Raw genomic sequence first — 18453 nt, 5'->3', positions numbered from 1 at the left:
TCACGCACCCAATCACAGGCACCTGACACACCCAGAGGAGACAACTCTACAGGTAGAATTGTGGCACCTTGGATGATGGGGACACGATGAGATATGGCATATCATAAAACTGCCCATAATACCCCATTCATCATAATATATATAGACAGAAATGAAACATAAATTCGTAAGACTCATTTTTGTTTTAATCATACATGATTCTTTGGCAATCAATCATGAATGACTTCTTTGAATGGGATTTGTATAAGTTGGAGAGTCAAATAAAGATAAGAACAAACTTTCTGGATGAACAACTTCTTTCTTTTATCACCTGAATAAAGAAGTTGTTCATCCATGAAGGTATCCTTATCCAATCAGAAATGATTCAAGTGTCAAAATGAAATGAATCTCATTACATTAGATATTGACTGCAGGTGACAATCCTTTGATATCAGTAATAATATATACATGCTTGACCATAAACATGTCACTTCAGAATGATTTCATTAGTCTACAATTTTGACTATATTATTTCAGACAAACCAGTGGTTGATAGCTTGAACATACATAGGCCAAGTCACACATTGTAACCACTGGATCACTGTGTTGGGTTGAAGGCGATGCATCTGGACTGGGATCTGTTGTACTTCTATCCTTAGAGTAGCTGTTGCCAACATGAAATGAGTGAGTGAGTTTTGTGTTACCCTGCACTCAGCAATATTCCAGCTATATGGTGGTAGTCTGTAAATAATTGAGTCTGGATCCAACAATCCAGTGATCAACAGCATGAGCATTGATCTATGCAACTGGGATACGATGACATGTGTCAACCAAGTCAGCGAGCCTGACCACCCGATCCCGTTAGTCGCCTCTTATGACAAGCATGGGTTACTGAAGATCAATTCTAACACGGATCTTCGTGGGTACATTAAATGAAGATGTCAATATACATATTGTATCATTTATCTCTCATAATGACATAATTGTTCGGTACAGATTTCAATTTCCCAGTCCTCTTTATCTTGTCCGCCGTCTCCCTGCTGTATGCCTTCACAGACATCCCCTCACCCCCGGCACCGGTGTCACATTTGTCCATAGCCTGGTCTCTATCACACACAGGGGAGGGGTCATCTGAGATCTCGGTTATAGTGACAGTGGACTTGTTTGCTTGCTGCTTGACTGTTTCCACTGCCTGTTTGTGTTGTTGCATCAGGGAGTCGGCCCACATCAGATCCTCCTCCCACAGATCCCGGTCGGCAGGGTTGAGGTGAACTGCCGTGGAGAAACTGTGCAGAGCCTGAAGTTGGGAAACACAAACTGTTGTGGAGAAATTGATGTACGGGAATTTGTCAAGTTGGAATTTGTTGATGAGGAATTTGTTGTTTTGGAATTTGTTGAGGAATATGTAGACAGGAAAATTGTCAATGGAAAATTTGATGGGGATTTTATTGAATGAAAATTTTCCTGGTGAGAAACTTCATGGGGAATTAGTTGAGGAGAATTTGTTGATGGGGAATTTTCTCTAATATAGGTCAGTGAATGGTTATCAGACCAGACATGTGTACAGATTTATTATCCCTACAGTTCAAGGCAGGTGAGCTTACTTAAAATATCTACAAATCACAATTAACAAATATTTCATGATACAAATGATAACATTAAATTCATGTTTTATATCAAGTGGACCCAGGGTATTTCAAAGGTGTGTGCATGCAAGTGTATTATAATTCCCACAATGGTATCATTTTATACATGTCACTAGGATCCATATTTGACACAAGTTTTTTAAAGAGAGGAGATGCTTCATGTTTACACCAATCATGTCACAAATTTACCACGACATGTATGCATGACTCAAACTTTAACATTCCGTCAACAATATTTCAAATACATTGGTTGGTTTGCTGTTTAGCCATATGCCAGCAACATGGCACCAGTGGATACAGTGATTAAGAGCATGAACATCGATCTAAGCAAATGGGATGCAATGATATGTGTCAACCAAGTCAACGAGTCTGACCACCCAATTCCGTTAGTTGTCGCTTATGACAAGCATGGGTTGGTGAAGACCAATTCAAGCCCAAATTTTCACGGGTTTCAGATATATTGATATATTAACTGCATATGATCTCGTAGTGTTACATGTATGATTAAACCCTGTGGAAGCAAATTTTAAGTTCATTTACATTCCATTTCCATGTGTATGATCATGGAAAACACAGGCATACCGTAGGAATAAGTCTTGCTAGAGATCTAGTTGATGCTTCAAATAGTTTACAGTTTATGGTCAAGGGGAGGTAATCTTTGAAAGAGTTCATTCCCCTTCAGCAGGGTTCATAAAGGCACTTTGACGCTTGCATACCATAATAGCACCAGAGAGTTGCTACTCATGCTGACAGTATAAATGAAACATGTATCACACACAGATGCAGTGAAGGCCTATTTCCTGTGGTAGATTGTATGGAATAATAGAAACATTGAGGACATCTGTCGAGGTGCCCACTGGAGCTCACCAGTCTCACTTCTCCCAGGTTGAGTTGTGCTCGCCCCAGGGTCTGGTGACCCACCCACCAGGTGGGGCAGACCTCCACAGTCTTCCGTGCTGCCGACACTGCTGGGTACAACTCATTCAGCGCCATGAGAGCCTGGAGAAATAGAGCATGAGACGCAATTCTGATTGGTTGAAAAAGAAATGGGATTCACAGCCTAGCAATCTAGCTGTGTTTCATTACATATACATCTCATTTGTATTATTATTCAAGGCTGTTTTCATGGAATTTAACATTTATTTCCTTTTCTCTATTGGAAGTTTCCCCAAAACTCCTTAAAACAAGCAAATATACTGATCTGGGTTTATCAGTTTATATTCAGTTCATGAAAGTTCTTCATAATGAGAACACAGACTCTCACACTACACATTGTTAGTGAAGTCCTACCAAGCAACTTTGGGACCATGAGTAACATGTAACATAAATGCTCCAAAAATAAATATACATTAAAGTTTCCTCATAAAGCACATACCATAGCCAATATTTATGCCAGCTTGATATCAGCATTATCAGGCCTCACTCCACCATTTACTGCTAATATTAATTAAGAATTTGCTGACATTTCTTGTGGATTCCGGGCATCAATCTTATTCAAATCAGATTAGTAATCTGCCTCAACCAGTGCACAACAAGTACAGACTAAGCAAACCACTCAATTAAAATGAAAGAGATGAGGCTTCATCAACCATTTATTGTCCAACTCATTCTGCTTAAATCTATTATTTTCTGCATTCGGAACTCCTTGACTATGATTGTTTCTAATACAGATGTCAGATATACTTGCCCAAATGCTTTGCTACCTTGCTCCTAGTAGTTAGAAACCTGACCAGCTGATTAGAAAGATCATCTGACATAAGCTCCTGTGGTGATATCCTGAGAGCTTCAAGTATAAGGTATTGTATCAGAGTAAAAGGTCAGATTTTGATGAGAATTTCAAGGAGAATAACATTAACAACTTTCGATCAGTCCAAAGGAAAGACAACAAAAACTTTTTCAGCTGCTTGTATAAAAATACTTTGCCTGGACATTTAAGGGAAGAAAGAACCTGCATTGCTCTGATATTAGATTCAAGCAGTTGATGATATGGATAAGATTGAGTAAATGTTGTGATACAGCAAAGTCAACATTATTCCAGCTGTATTACCTGTGTATAAATAAAACCAAGTCTAGGCCAAGTGACCAGTGGTTGATAGCATGAACAACAGTCCACATCAAATGATAATCACCTGATACCCCTTGTTTATTGGCTCCTAACACTGAACCTGCTCCAAAACACCATTAGTGAGAGATGTAATGTGTGTGGAGGAGTGAGAAGGGTGTGTCTCTGCACCACTCACCTGAGCTTTCATCTCGTAGACCTTACAGTTGAGAGGGTTAAAGTGGAGTGCTTCGTCCCATTTCTTGATGGCCTCCCAATATCTGTAACACATCATAAGTAAATACAAGGTGAGGTGAGGTGAGGTGAAATTGGGTTTAACGTCGTGCTTGAGAATATTTTGCTCATATGACGACGTGCATGCGTGTATACGGGTATGTGCGGCTGCTTGTACTAGCCCAGACTTAAGCTGGTTTTGTAGTGCTAGCCCACTGAGATACCATGCCACAGTGAAGCATGAATACCCCACTCAGACACATTATACTGACTCCGAGCCGACCAGTCCTTGTTGTACCCATTAATGCCGAACGCCAGACAGGGGCCAACAAGGACCATATTTTAACGTCTTTTGGTATGATGCGGTCGGGAATCGAACCCGCGGCCATCCGCTCTCCGGGCGGACGCTAGTAAATACAAACTTGGTAATGCAGTACCCAATTAAATATTTTGGGAGGAGGAAAATACATTGTCTTGAAATTTCAATGACACTGACAGATTTAATACTGAATATACGAAAACAAGAAATTTTATTACAAAAGTTTTGAATGAAGTTTCCAGACAGTGTGTACTCTAGCTGGAATATTGAAGAGTGATAATTATTGTTAACAACATTTAACATTCCCTAAAATTAGCTGCTGTACCTGTCAGACTCTGCAAGAACACAACCTTCATTCTTCAGTCTCTCACTCTTGCCAAGAGCATCTTCTAAGGAAATAATTCTCCTCTTTGGCGCCAGAGAAATCCAATCGATATCACCACTGCGAACTTCTTCATCATCATCCTTGGTGTTCTCTTCGAATGATGTCGAGGTTAATTTGGAAACATTTGCACCAGTTTTTCTTTTCCATCCAAAACTAGTCATTATATTCAAAGCAGGGATCAATCACCTCTAAATGGTCTGAAAAATAAGTTTATTGGTGTAACAGCTTCATATTATTATTAATAAATTTAGGTAATCTTCATCTTTTCAGGAGAAACGTTATTCTATTTAAAGATTCTATCAAACCTATATACTGTTTCAGATATTCGGTTTGGAGAGTAGAGAAAAAACACAGTAACCAATCAGTAACTAACAATCACATAAAAGCTTGAAAAATTGTCACATCTTGAAGAATTTGTGATCGAAAACCGAACAGGACAATAGAAACTTAGACCAGTGTCTCCAAATAAGACGGTGTCCACTACAACTTGGCACTTACAACACAGACATATCCATGAATGTTTTTACAGGTGAACGTAAACATACCCGTTGTCTTTGTCATCAGTAGATATTGCAATTAGAAAATGTTTTCTTGTTTATTAGCTGGTCAAAAGTTCACTTCCGTAAATAAAGTGTAATATGTAATATATGTTTTGATTGGTTTAATTTTACAACAAGCTATTCCATTGGTCACAAGGTCACGTGATTTTTGACGCATTGTCGCACATGTTTCAAATGGCCTTCACAGCTGAGTGAACTCTTCCAGAGATGTGTACAGAGAAGAAAGCTGTATAAACATCGCACCGGTATTCTTAAAGGCACGATCAGGTTTCAGAAATCCTTGATTACATGTACTTATCTAGATTTCATTTATAGAAATTACATTGCAGCATTTTTCAAGTGACATCCTCGTAATTTATTGCATGGCTTTGTTGACAAAAGACTGAAAAGTCAAAAGCACATAGCATTGACTGTCTCCAAACGAAACAGTGGACAAAGAGGTACCGGTATTAATGTGATTTATTGAAACAATGCAACGGGTTGTCTTTTTTATGTATATCAAGATTCTGAATAATTTTGACAGATGATATTGATTGTCCCTTAACGCCCATATACGGTATGTTTATGATCAGCTCAGCTGATCTAATGGTTCTACATAATTTGTTATATATTTATAAATCATGCCTGTTAGTATATCATGTTTCTAGCTTGATAAACACGCAAGAGAGACCATTACTAAAATAAATGACCAGCAATTAATTGACTTCGTGTATGTATAGTTTTTGTCATTATTTACATTTTTGGCCATTATTTACATTACAAGGACAAAAATCTTAGATTCTTATTGATGATGCCTACATTTTGAAGAAGACATTATTGAAGATGTTGTGAATGATTGCAAAACAATGTTTCTTTTATTGTCTTGTAAAACTATTATTTCAGTCAAAGTATTTTTTACATATTATATTGCCTCCTGTCTCTTTTGCATAGACACTAATGAAATTATATGATAATTATTGTGGACAGAAAACATAAACCCTTGCACAAAAATACCTTTTATCAGCCTGTCATCTGTATGTCATGTAACTGTTCACTCATCATCGCAAAAGAGACCCATAGAATCATGAAGCAATTGAAGGCCAAATGTATTCGTTAGATTTTATTAGATTTTCATCCATTGTTTAAACACTGTAATGGGACATCATTAAAGATTTATATTTTTTAGTACAATTACAACACTGTTTTACAATGAATAACACCATCATGATGATGATGTTACAGTATGTAGTGTGGTTCTTCTTTGTAACATGGAGACAACATAATCATGATAATGATAAAGACTTTGGGTTCTTAAGTGGGAAGTATTGAACACTTATCTGCTTTAATCATGAGGCTTTATTTTGAAGGAAAGTTTGTTGGAAAAACTGTTTTTCTCTTTTATCAGTGAATCATCATGGAATCTGGATGCATCTCCTGTACCGTGACAATCGAGGAGCTGACATCCACTGGGGATGTCATCAAGAAAACTCAACACAGAAACATCATGCTCGTCCTTGGTCGAGACCAGTTTTCTGAAATGATTCTTAAACTCAGTTACAGCAAGAAAGAAGTCAAATACCCCATTCGTGAATTAGTAATCCACAAGAAGTTTGTAAAAGACGGCAAAGCTACCATCAAACTGCCAGATCATAAACTTCAATTTCTTTTAAGTAATTGCCCGCCGGACAAACTCATAATGTTCCTGAAAACAATGCATACAAAATTAGAATGTCTACGTCAAAAAGGTTTTATGAGTATGCGCAAGAAATTTTTATCTGATGTTCCCAAATCATTTCAAGACATTAGTCCATTGACGATTAAAGATCTACAAACAGTTCACTCTGCAAAAGCTAAACTTGAACAAAGTAAACTAGCAGCACCAACACAGAAATCAACGGTGACAGGGAAGAGGAAACGTGTTGATGAGAAAGAAAATGTGACTGAGTCTCAGATGACAATGCAAGCTAAGAGGGCTAAGAGCTTAGCAATGATGTCACCATCTAGAGTTGTGAACCCACTGAAACTTAGCAAGGAACAGAACACTGTTCTGGAAGCTGTTCTCAGAAAAAGGAATGTGTTCTTTACAGGCAGTGCTGGGACTGGCAAATCTTTCCTGTTGAAGAGAATAATAGGTAATTATGTTGACATATTAAACACAGCATTGTGTGAAGTCCCATAAGGTGTCCATAAATCCTATTAACTGCTTGAAATACCCCTCTGTTAAGCAAGCTGTGAATTGGAAGCTGGTAGGATGAGATGGTAATGGTAAACTGGATAGTGTACTTCCCAGGGAGCTGAGAAATTCCTTTGAAAGCACATTGATTTGTTGAACATGGTAAAAACATCCAATGCTTCAATCATGGCCTCCAGAAGTGTGAAGTCTTGAATTGTATAAGTGACCTGTTATTATCATCTTTAACATCACCTATTTTGTGTTGATCAGAAAAAAGTAAAATTCAACAACTTGTGATGTTTAATTTTGTGATCATTGACCTTCATTTTTAGGAGCTCTGCCACCTCAGCACACATTCGCCACAGCCAGTACTGGTGTCGCAGCCTGCCATATAGGAGGGACAACTTTACACGCATTTGCAGGTACCAGTACATCTTAGTTGATGGAGGGGTGGTGGGGTAGCCTAGTGGTTCGTTCTTCATGCTGAAGACCCGGGTTCGATTCCTCACATGGGTACATGTGAAGCCCATTTCTGGTGTCCCCCACCATGATATTGCTGGAATATTGCTAAAAGCAGCGTAAAATCCAACTCACTCACTCACTCACTTAGTTGATGGTCATCACAACCTGTCATTAAAGGGGAACAACTCTACCAACATTTGAAGGTACATCTTTGAGGTTAGACAGTTTAATCAATTAGTGTCAGAACTGGGACCACACCCTGTCATCAAGGGAAACAACTCTACTTACATTTACAGACCCGTGAAGATCCGGGGTAGAATAGGTCTTCAGCAACCCATGCTTGCCACAAAAGGCGACTATGCTTGTTGTAAGAGGTGACTAACAGGATTGGGTGGTCAGGCTCGCTGACTTGGTTGACACATGTCATCGGTTCCCAATTACGCAGATCGATGCTCATGCTGTTGATCACTGGATTGTCTGGTCCAGACTCGATTAATTTACAGACCAACTGCCAAATAGCTGGAAGATTGCTGAGTGTAGTGTAAAACTAAACTCACTCACTCACTTACATTTACAGCAGCATCTTAGAGGCTGGGCATAGCTTTGTGTTTGGTTTGAGGTACTGGGGTTTGTGATCTCACAAAAAGAGCACAACTCAACAGAATTGAAAAGCTTGAAATGGGTTAATTTAACGGATAGTTATAATGTGAACCAATTAGAAGAAAACTGTGGATGGAAACCAAATTGGTGAAACTGATCATTACTTTACCTGGCAGGTGTTGTTCTGATTAAGCACTGTTTGTTGTTCGGTATACTCTTGTTGTCTGGGTTGAATCTGCCATTCATTCTCTCCTGTTGTTCACCAAAGTTCAAATACATGTTAGACCTGCATCACTTAGACTATCTCCAACATTCAGCTGGCACAGGTCTCCAGTATAAACTGAAATCCCATTCAAAGCAGTGTTTAACTTGACTCACTCATGAGCAGGACAAGGTGGGCAGAACTTCATATGCGTAACAGTTATGCTCTCCAAAATGGGATCATGTGGTCATAATGGCTGCTGAGTACTTTATGGACGACCTTCATGACGGATCTTCATGTAAAGATTTTCCGACTTGTATCCTAGGTATTGGTTCAGGAAGAGCCGCCCTACAACAGTGTGTGGAGCTTGCATCTCGTCCCCAGGTGGCGCAGCAGTGGAAGAAATGCCACCATCTTATCATTGATGAAATATCTATGGTGGATGGGGACTTCTTTGACAAGCTGGAAACAGTTGCCAGGTAACCAGATCAATATTGAAAAAATTCTGAAGTGACCTATTCTTGTGCTTTCTTCCTTTCATCAATAGTGTGTCTTCTTGCATGTCAGTGTTAATTACCCATGCGTATGGTGGTTCTTTGCATTAGCTGCCATTAGATAATTTAATCTTTTGCATTTTGCAGCTTGGGGTGTGTGTGGAACATTAATCCATGCCGTATCAGATATCATATACTCCCCATCAAAAGATTAGACTCACTAGTGTAAATGTAGCCACTTACTTCAGTCAACTGATGTAAACTAGATTTTGCAAAATATTCCATACAGTTTAAGGGTACTGTTTACACATGAACAGATGTATTGTAAAACAAATTCGTAACGTTGAAAAGTTTATTGCCATGAGTTCAGTAAATGATAAAACAACAAGTTGATGCATGATGCACAATATTTGCACATACTTTTCAGCAATTCATGATCCTCGTGCAATTCATCTCCATAAGGTTTGCAGTTGGTTCCCCCAAGTTAGTGGAGAAATTCATCTTCGATGTAACCACATGTTTATACATAACATATAGTGAGTGTTTTAAGTGAGTCTTAACTTTTGATGGGTAGTATATATCTGAGATTTATTTGTTTTTGATGAGTCGAGTGTGTTACATTGAGCATGCTCCTGAACATCTGAAGAAAATGGTGAACATGTGCATGACGTATTGATGTTCCACTTTCACTGGTGGGGATTCCAAATTTTCCAAGTAAGAATATACATCCCCATATTTGTTGTGAGAGATGACTAAACGGAGGCTTGATCACTTGTTGATTGTGTGTCACCCTACTTCATCAATACTTATTGTGTCAATCATTGGATTTTCTGACCCAAATATTTACTTACAGTATTAGTTTAATACTGTTGACTCCATTGTTTAACAACAAACAAATGAGTGTGTTTTGTGTGGTGTATTTTCAGAGTTATGCGTCAGACAGATGAACCATTCGGCGGGATCCAGCTGATAGTGTGTGGAGACTTCCTGCAACTGCCGCCGGTCATCAAAGATCAGGCGGTCAAGAGGAAGTTCTGTTTCCAGGTCAGTCTGACACTTGTCCAGCAGTAGGCTCCTCCCACAGACTGGGGTCAGCCTACACTCAGGTCAGTCTGACACTTGTCCAGCAGTAGGCTCCTCCCACAGACTGGGGTCAGCCTACACTCAGGTCAGTCTGACACTTGTCCAGCAGTAGGCTCCTCCCACAGACTGGGGTCAGCCTACACTCAGGTCAGTCTGGCACTTGTCCAGCAGTAGGCTCCTCCTCCCTACACTCAGACTCCTCCCACAGACTGGGGTCAGCCTACACTCAGGTCAGTCTGGCACTTGTCCAGCAGTAGGCTCCTCCCACAGACTGGGGTCAGCCTACACTCAGGTCAGTCTGGCACTTGTCCAGCAGTAGGCTCCTCCCACAGACTGGGGTCAGCCTACACTCAGGTCAGTCTGACACGTGTCCAGCAGTAGGCTCCTCCCACAGACTGGGGTCAGCCTACACTCAGGTCAGTCTGGCACGTGTCCAGCAGTAGGCTCCTCCCACAGACTGGGGTCAGCCTACACTCAGGTCAGTCTGGCACGTGTCCAGCAGTAGGCTCCTCCCACAGACTGGGGTCAGCCTACACTCAGGTCAGTCTGGCACTTGTCCAGCAGTAGGCTCCTCCCACAGACTGGGGTCAGCAGTAGGCTCCTCCCACAGACTAGGGTCAGCCTACACTCAGGTCAGTCTGGCACTTGTCCAGCAGTAGGCTCCTCCCACAGACTCAGCCTCTCAGGTCAGTCTGACACGTGTCCAGCAGTAGGCTCCTCCCACAGACTGGGGTCAGCCTACACTCAGGTCAGTCTGGCAGTCCAGCTAGGCTCCTCCCACAGACTGGGGTCAGCCTACACTCAGGTCAGTCTGACACGTGTCCAGCAGTAGGCTCCTCCCACAGACTAGGGTCAGCCTACACTCAGGTCAGTCTGGCACTTGTCCAGCAGTAGGCTCCTCCCACAGACTGGGGTCAGCCTAACACTCAGGTCAGTCTGACACGTGTCCAGCAGTAGGCTCCTCCCACAGACTGGGGTCAGCCTACACTCAGGTCAGTCTGACACTTGTCCAGCAGTAGGCTCCTCCCACAGACTGGGGTCAGCCTACACTCTGGAACATTCAGTGTCTTAAGCATGTGGAATATATACATATATACTCTTGATTGATTATGTTAAACAAAACAAATTGGTTATTCAGCATCTTCAACGATATGTTGAAAGTGAAGGGGAATTGTGTTACACATTAAGAGCTAGTGTTAAACATACATTATGTCATACAAGATTGTCTTACATGTAGAGCGTTTGTGTTACACACAGAGAGCTTGTGTACATTAAGAGATGGTGTGATATATAGTGAAATTGATATGTATATAGAGAAATCACATGTCTAATTTATATATTCAAGAAAATTGCCATATGAAGATTTAGAAGGACATAAGAAGGAAAACAATGTTATATGAAGGGAGATTGTGTTACATAGGACATGATTGTGTTGGACTGTTAACACAGTGTTAGAACTGTCTGTTGGTTACAGTCAAGGGCGTGGCAGAAGTGTATGCATGTCAACCTGGAACTCAGTGAGGTGCGGAGACAGTCCGACAGACACTTCATCAACGTGCTGCAGAACATCAGAATTGGCAGGTACGAAGTGTTGGTTCATCACTCAGCAACGTTCCACCTCAGGACCAGGCGAACCACTGCCTTTGGGATAGTGGAACAAATTAATGAAGTCACACATTTTAACCATCTTGTACTCACTTAGTGGACATAAAGACAAGCTTGGAGCCTGTGTTGTCGGGGAAAGCGAAAGAGCTCTCAGTACTCCATTATTTCTTTAAGAGTTTAGACACAGATTACTTTCCTGTGTCACTGAAACCAGAGTCCGAAAACCAATTTTAAAGACGACAATGACCAGTGATACAAGAGAGGGAGTGAAGATGTTTGGGAAGATGTTTCAGCGGTATTATTTGCCAAAGCTCTGAAATTTTACTTGTTTTTCATATATGACAGATGTTCTGATGATGTTCAGAACACGCTGAAGGCAACTGCCCGCCACAATATCCAGAAAGATGGTATCCTAGCAACCAGACTGTGTACACACAAGGAGGATGTGGAACAACTCAACAACCATCACCTGCAGAAGCTGACTGGTAGGGACTCTTCACACCAGGACACACAGTAGGCATTAGGCACTGGAGACTCTGTCCATAAAACACACAGTAGGCACTGTACACACTGTCCATAACACAGAGAGTAGGCACTGTACACACTGTCCATAACAGAGTAGGCACTGTACACACTGTCCATAACATAGAGAGTAGGCACTGTCCATAACACAGAGAGTAGGCACTGTACACACTGTCCATAACACAGAGTAGGCACTGTACACACTGTCCATAACACAGAGAGTAGGCACTGTCCATAACAGTAGGCACTGATAACACAGTAGGCACTGTACACACTGTCCATAACACAGAGTAGGCACTGTACACACTGTCCATAACACTGTACACACTGTCCATAACATAGAGAGTAGGCACACACACTCCATAACACAGAGAGTAGGCAGGCACTGTCCATAACACAGAGTAGGCACTGTCCATACACGCTGTCCATAACTGTACAGAGAGTAGGCACTGTACACTGTCCATAACACAGAGAGTAGGCACTGTACACACTGTCCATAACACAGAGTAGGCACTGTACACACTGTCCATAACACAGAGAGTAGGCACTGTACACACTGTCCATAACATAGAGAGTAGGCACTGTCCATAACACAGAGTAGGCACTGTCCACACTGTCCATAACACAGAGAGTAGGCACTGTACACACTGTCCATAACATAGTCCATAACACAGAGTAGTACTGTACACTGTCCATAACACAGAGAGTAGGCACTGTACACACTGTCCATAACAGAGAGTAGGCACTGTACACACTGTCCATAACATAGGGAGTAGGCACTGTCCATAACACAGAGAGTAGGCAATGTACACACTGTCCATAACAGAGAGTAGGCACTGTCCACACTGTCCATAACACAGAGAGTAGGCACTGTACACACTGTCCATAACATAGAGTAGAGTACAGTCCATAACAGGCCATAACACAGAGAGTAGGCACTGTCCATGTCCATAACAGAGAGTAGGCAATGTACACACTGTCCATAACACAGAGAGTAGGCACTGGTACACACTGTCCATAACACAGAGTAGTAGGCACTGTACACACAGAGTCCATAACACAGAGAGTAGGCACTGTCCATAACACACTGTCCATAACACAGAGAGTAGGCAATGTACACACTGTCCATAACAGAGAGAGTAGGCAGGCACTGTCCATAACAGAGAGTAGGCACTGTACATACTGTCCATAACAGAGAGTAGGCACTGTACACACTGTCCATAACATAGGAGTAGGCACTGTACACACTGTCCATAACACAGAGAGTAGGCACTGTACACACTGTCCATAACACAGAGTAGGCACTGTACACACTGTCCATAACACAGAGAGTAGGCACTGTCCACACTGTCCATAACACAGAGAGTAGGCACTGTACACACTGTCCATAACAGAGAGAGTAGGCACTGTCCATAACACACACTGTCCATAACACAGAGAGTAGGCAATGTACACACTGTCCATAACAGAGAGGTAGGTGCACTGTCCATAACAGAGAGTAGGCAGTACACACTGTCCATAACAGAGAGAGTAGGCACTGTACACACTGTCCATAACACAGAGGCACACTGTCCATGTCCATAACACAGAGAGTAGGCACTGTACACACTGTCCATAACACAGAGAGTAGGCACTGTACACACTGTCCATAACACAGAGTAGGCACTGTACACACTGTCCATAACAGAGAGTAGGCACTGTCCATAACACAGAGTAGGCACTGTACACACTGTCCATAACACAGAGTAGGCACTGTACACACTGTCCATAACATAGAGAGTAGGCACTGTCCATAACACAGAGAGTAGGCAATGTACACACTGTCCATAACACAGAGTAGGCACTGTCCATAACACAGAGAGTAGGCACTGTCACACACTGTCCATAACACAGAGAGTAGGCACTGTACACACTGTCCATAACATAGAGAGTAGGCACTGTCCATAACACAGAGAGTAGGCACTGTACACACTGTCCATAACAGAGAGAGTAGGCACTGTCCATAACAGAGAGAGTAGGTACTGTCCATAACAGAGAGAGTAAGCACTGTACACACTGTCCATAACAGAGAGAGTAAGCACTGTACACACTGTCCATAACAGAGAGTAGGCACTGTACACACTGTCCATAACAGAGAGAGTAAGCACTGTACACACTGTCCATAACAGAGAGTAAGCACTGTACACACTGTCCATAACAGAGAGTAGGCACTGTACACACTGTCCATAACATACAGAGACAATACGCTTTGTCCATTCCATACCTAGGAGACACTGGACGGCCCAAGGTAAAGATACCTTCTGAAGCTGTGGATGGTAGTGTGTGATAGTGACTACATGGGCGATTGTTTTGGTTATTGACTACATAACAGTATTAACAGAGTGTGACAATAGTGAAATCAGAGATTGTTGATTTCAGGTGAGAGTCGTATGTTTCACGCAACAGACACCGACCCAGTGTACAGCAAACAGATCAACAACCTCTGTCCGGTGCCAGACAAACTGCTGCTGAGGCTGGGGGCACAGGTGAGTTGGGATCTGAATGTGTGCTTCATGATCTACAGATAGGTCTCCACTAACACAGGCTTGTCTCAGTGTGGACACCTATGCCGAATAGGTACCCAGAACGTTTCTCATTTGGTATTCCAAGAGTGAACAGGTCCCCAGACGCTGTGCTTTGTCCTGTTTTATCTCCAGGTGTCTTTAATTAACCACAAACAATCCAATCACCCCCCACCCAACCATCCACTCACTCCCATGCATCAAATATTAGAAGCGATTATAATCAGTCAGTCACTGTTGCTATGGTTACAGGTGATGCTGGCAAAGAATATGGAAGTGCAGAGAGGGTTGGTGAACGGGAGCTCGCGGTGTCATCACTGGCTTCGAGAACAGTAGTGATGGTGTGTAGAAACTTGCTGTACTTGTTCTGCCATAGATGAAGGGTCTCAGTTTGATGTTATGTTAGCACTAATGGGAAGGTTGAAACAAACTGAGGTAAACATTCGGAATCTCCCCTGCAGGTAGCTCTTTAGTGTCCAGTGTTCTTCAGAAGCATTGTCTGTATGTCATGTGTTGTATATATTCAGGGGCGGTGGGTAGCCTAGTGGTTAAAGCTTTCGCTCGTCACGCTGAAGACCCGGGTTTTGGCACAATGTGTGAAGCCCATTTCTGGTGTCCCCTGCCGTGATACTGCTGGAATATTGCTAAAAGCGGCATAAAACCAAACTCGCTCAGTCAATTGTACATGTTCAAACCAACCCATGGTATTTTTTGTACTTTCAAATTTCTTTTAGGTATTATCAATTAAAAAAATGAATATGGAATTATTTATGAAGATTTGAAGGGAAGGGGTTATAGGTGATAGTATAACAGCTAAAGAGGATCACAAGAATGATCACAATTATATAGTAGGGGTACAAAATTAAGAAACAGTTCTGAGTTGCTTTTGTTGGATTTTTTTCCAAAAGCAAAGTTATAGGTTTTAACATTATATAGGATTGGTCATTTGTTACGACCACCCCATTATAAATGACCAAGATTCACCAATCTGGGAGTCCAAGTGGAAGCTGATGCTGTCCTTTCGAGATTCCTTGCATTGCTGACGCATCTCTGTTGTTGCAGGATTCCCCCGTGTGAAGTTCGCCTGTGGCCTGGAGGAAGTGATCAAGCCTGTACGCTGGGCCATGAAGGCTGGCAGTGGGGTGGTCCTCATGCGGAAACAGGTTCCCCTCAAACTGGCCTGGGCCATCTCTATACACAAGAGTCAGGTTAGTGGTGTCTACAGTTTGTCACCATTGTTGCTGTTTAGTTTGGGAGGTCATTACCCATTACAATGTTCATGGTGGTAACCACGTGGTCAGAGCGATGCATTGTCACATGCAAGTCTTGGTATTATTCCCCTCCTGGCGCAATGATGGTCTTAACATTAAAACAATTAATGACTGGAATATTGCTTTCAAGAAACTGGTGTAAAATTCTCACTCCCTCACTCACTCACCAGATTCAAGCCTCCGCTGATAAAACATGTTATACGATAAAAACTTTTATACTTCATTCCATGTCTGTGGAATTTTTCCCTTAGAAATGCATGATCTTGGGTTTGATTCCTGGTTTGTCTGCACCATCTTCTCCTGGTGGGTTTCAGTCATTAAAGTCTAAGACCTACATCACCTCGACCTACCTTTCATATCAAGCACGTATGAAGTGACAACAAATTGGGAATAGAAGCATTTAACCTAACCTTACTCACTAACTGTTGAACTAATGAATGTATAAATATCAAAGTAACTCAGAGTTGTGCAAGGGAAGTGAAATAATTAAATATGTATTCATATATTCTCCACTACTTCATAGTTTCTATTTACATCTGTATCATTGTATATGTTTACTGTTTTAGAATGTTTCGTTCAAATTTCCTTATTGGAAACAGAATACACTTTTATATCACTATCAATATTTGTCTGTGCACAATATTTTTATGTTATTTTTAGCAATGCATTTTAGTCATATCATTTAGATGAGGTATGCTGGTATGTATTAATATGATACTGTTAGCATGTCTTGTTACTGATCCATCTGTGTGTGCAGGGCATGACGCTGGACTGTGTGGAGATCTCACTGGCCAGGGTGTTCGAGGCCGGCCAGGCGTATGTGGCGTTATCCCGGGCCAAGAGCCTGGAGGGCCTGCGAGTGCTGGACTTTGACCGCAGCTGTGTGCGGGCCAATACTGAGGTGTTGCGCTTCTACCACAAGCTGCAGCTGTCGCAGAAGATGCTGCAGACAAGCATGGGGGACTATGTTGCTGCAGATGCACCCCTCCCACCCAGTCACTGGTAGACATGCTTGTGCAACAGACAATCATGAACAGACAATCATGAAGAGAAACAGAAATCTCCCCCTCGACAATCGGCACCCTCTGACATCAGCCTCTCCTACTATGGAAGGGTTAACCACATGGGTTAAGTCTCATGGTTTTCACATTATCTCTGCAGTGTTCAGAAGTCAGAGGAAATAAGCATTATTTTTATGACAAAGGCTTCAACTGAAGTACCTTTTATACTCTTTGACAGTGTTTATCTGAAAGATAAGGAAGTTAATTTTGTCAGGGTCTGTAGCAAGGACAAGGGACAGAACTCTGCATATATCATACAATCAGCTTCAACAACAAATTCAGTTTTTGCATAACGTTTTTGCTGTACTGACCAATGCAGGAAAATAAGGTGAAAATGTGGATTTTTATAAATATCCCTCATCCTTCAAATAAAACATATTTGCCTCTTCTAACCATGGTTGAGAGCGATGGAGGGAGAGACTAGAAACATTGTATCAGGTGATATTTGGCAACAGTTGACAAAAATGTCAAGTAAATAGGCTAAAGTGATCTTTATACTAAAATATGCAATTGTTCTTTAAAAAAACCCAGTCATTTGAAGAGTTACATCACTCAGGGTGATCTCTGATTGATCATTCAAGTTGATTCAACCCTTTAGTGATAACTGTCCTTTCAACCTTGTTGCAACATAAGGCTGACTTGTCCTCAAGTATGTGTTAAAAGTACTCTCACTCACTCACTCACTTCTTTGTACTCTGTAGAAACAAAACAAAACAAAACAATCATTCTGGGTGCAATTCTAAGAACAGTAAGCCTCTGTTATGTTTCACTTGAGTTTCGAAGTACCATGAGAGCAGCAATCACAATATGACTAGGATTTCTGCCTCCTAAAAGGAACATAGTAGACACATGGGAAAACACTTCAGTCTTTCACATGCTGCAAATGCATAGTTTCAATATGATCTCAGTCTGTCTATTTATTCTGGTGATGTCCATTGTATACTCGGTTATAAACAAAATGTTTACCATGTGTATAGTAATAGACTCCACATATCACTTCTGAAACAATGTTGTAATTTTAGCAGTGTTTTAGTACAGCGTGTTTTGTCTTCAAAAGGTTAAATATTAGTATTTTACATGAAGTGTGAAATTTTGGCAGTTTTACATAAATATTAACATTCTAGTGGCTTTACATGAATAGTGAAAATTGATGACTTTACATAATATTAGTATGTTGTAAGATATAGGTAGGTTTACACAAAAATGTGACATAATGGTAGTTGTACTTGGATAGTATCATGTCAATAGTAATACTCAATAAGATTCTTCACGGGTC

The 18453-nt window shown here is 41.3% G+C and overlaps 2 protein-coding genes across 5 annotated transcripts; one reads left to right on the top strand and one right to left on the bottom strand.

Moving 5' to 3' along the window:
* Window positions 1-926: 926 nt before the first annotated feature.
* LOC124258526 (tetratricopeptide repeat protein 33-like) lies at window positions 927-5301 on the bottom strand. Of its 4 annotated transcripts, none has more exons than XM_046692598.1 (5): window positions 5150-5301; window positions 4545-4801; window positions 3866-3947; window positions 2493-2624; window positions 927-1276 (listed from the first exon to the last, which is right to left on the bottom strand). In XM_046692598.1, exons 2-5 carry the CDS (start codon window positions 4763-4765, stop codon window positions 938-940), a joined length of 774 nt encoding a protein of 257 aa, XP_046548554.1. In that variant the 5' UTR covers window positions 4766-4801; window positions 5150-5301; the 3' UTR covers window positions 927-937. The 4 variants fall into 4 exon arrangements, with proteins under 4 accessions (XP_046548554.1, XP_046548557.1, XP_046548555.1 ...); XM_046692601.1 differs by having other exon boundaries at window positions 5103-5299; XM_046692599.1 differs by having other exon boundaries at window positions 4545-4792; window positions 5150-5298.
* A 732-nt stretch (window positions 5302-6033) lies between these two features.
* Window positions 6034-17923, top strand: LOC124258529 (ATP-dependent DNA helicase PIF1-like). The gene is given in 11 exon segments (XM_046692605.1): window positions 6034-7275; window positions 7649-7738; window positions 8906-9059; window positions 10001-10118; window positions 11632-11738; window positions 12108-12247; window positions 14703-14809; window positions 15098-15142; window positions 15144-15186; window positions 15908-16053; window positions 16874-17923. Coding segments are annotated over 11 exon segments (1917 nt in total). The 5' UTR covers window positions 6034-6557; the 3' UTR covers window positions 17123-17923.
* The last annotated feature ends 530 nt before the right edge of the window (window positions 17924-18453 follow it).

This window comes from Haliotis rubra, unplaced genomic scaffold, assembly GCF_003918875.1.
Source record: "Haliotis rubra isolate DU_JTF1 unplaced genomic scaffold, ASM391887v1 Scf696, whole genome shotgun sequence".
Taxonomy (NCBI): domain Eukaryota; kingdom Metazoa; phylum Mollusca; class Gastropoda; order Lepetellida; family Haliotidae; genus Haliotis; species Haliotis rubra.
This window is presented reverse-complemented; position numbering and strand designations above follow the sequence as displayed.

Bases quoted from the DNA above. Each gene is read 5' to 3' on its own strand.
- LOC124258526 (XM_046692598.1), bottom strand. From the start codon at position 4,765: ATGACTAGTTTTGGATGGAAAAGAAAAACTGGTGCAAATGTTTCCAAA. The intron at 3,948-4,544 runs GTACAGCAGCTA...GATGTGTTACAG, and splicing joins GTTCTTGCAGAGTCTGACAG to ATATTGGGAGGCCATCAAGA. The intron at 2,625-3,865 runs GTGAGTGGTGCA...CTATTTCTCCAG, and splicing joins TCTACGAGATGAAAGCTCAG to GCTCTCATGGCGCTGAATGA.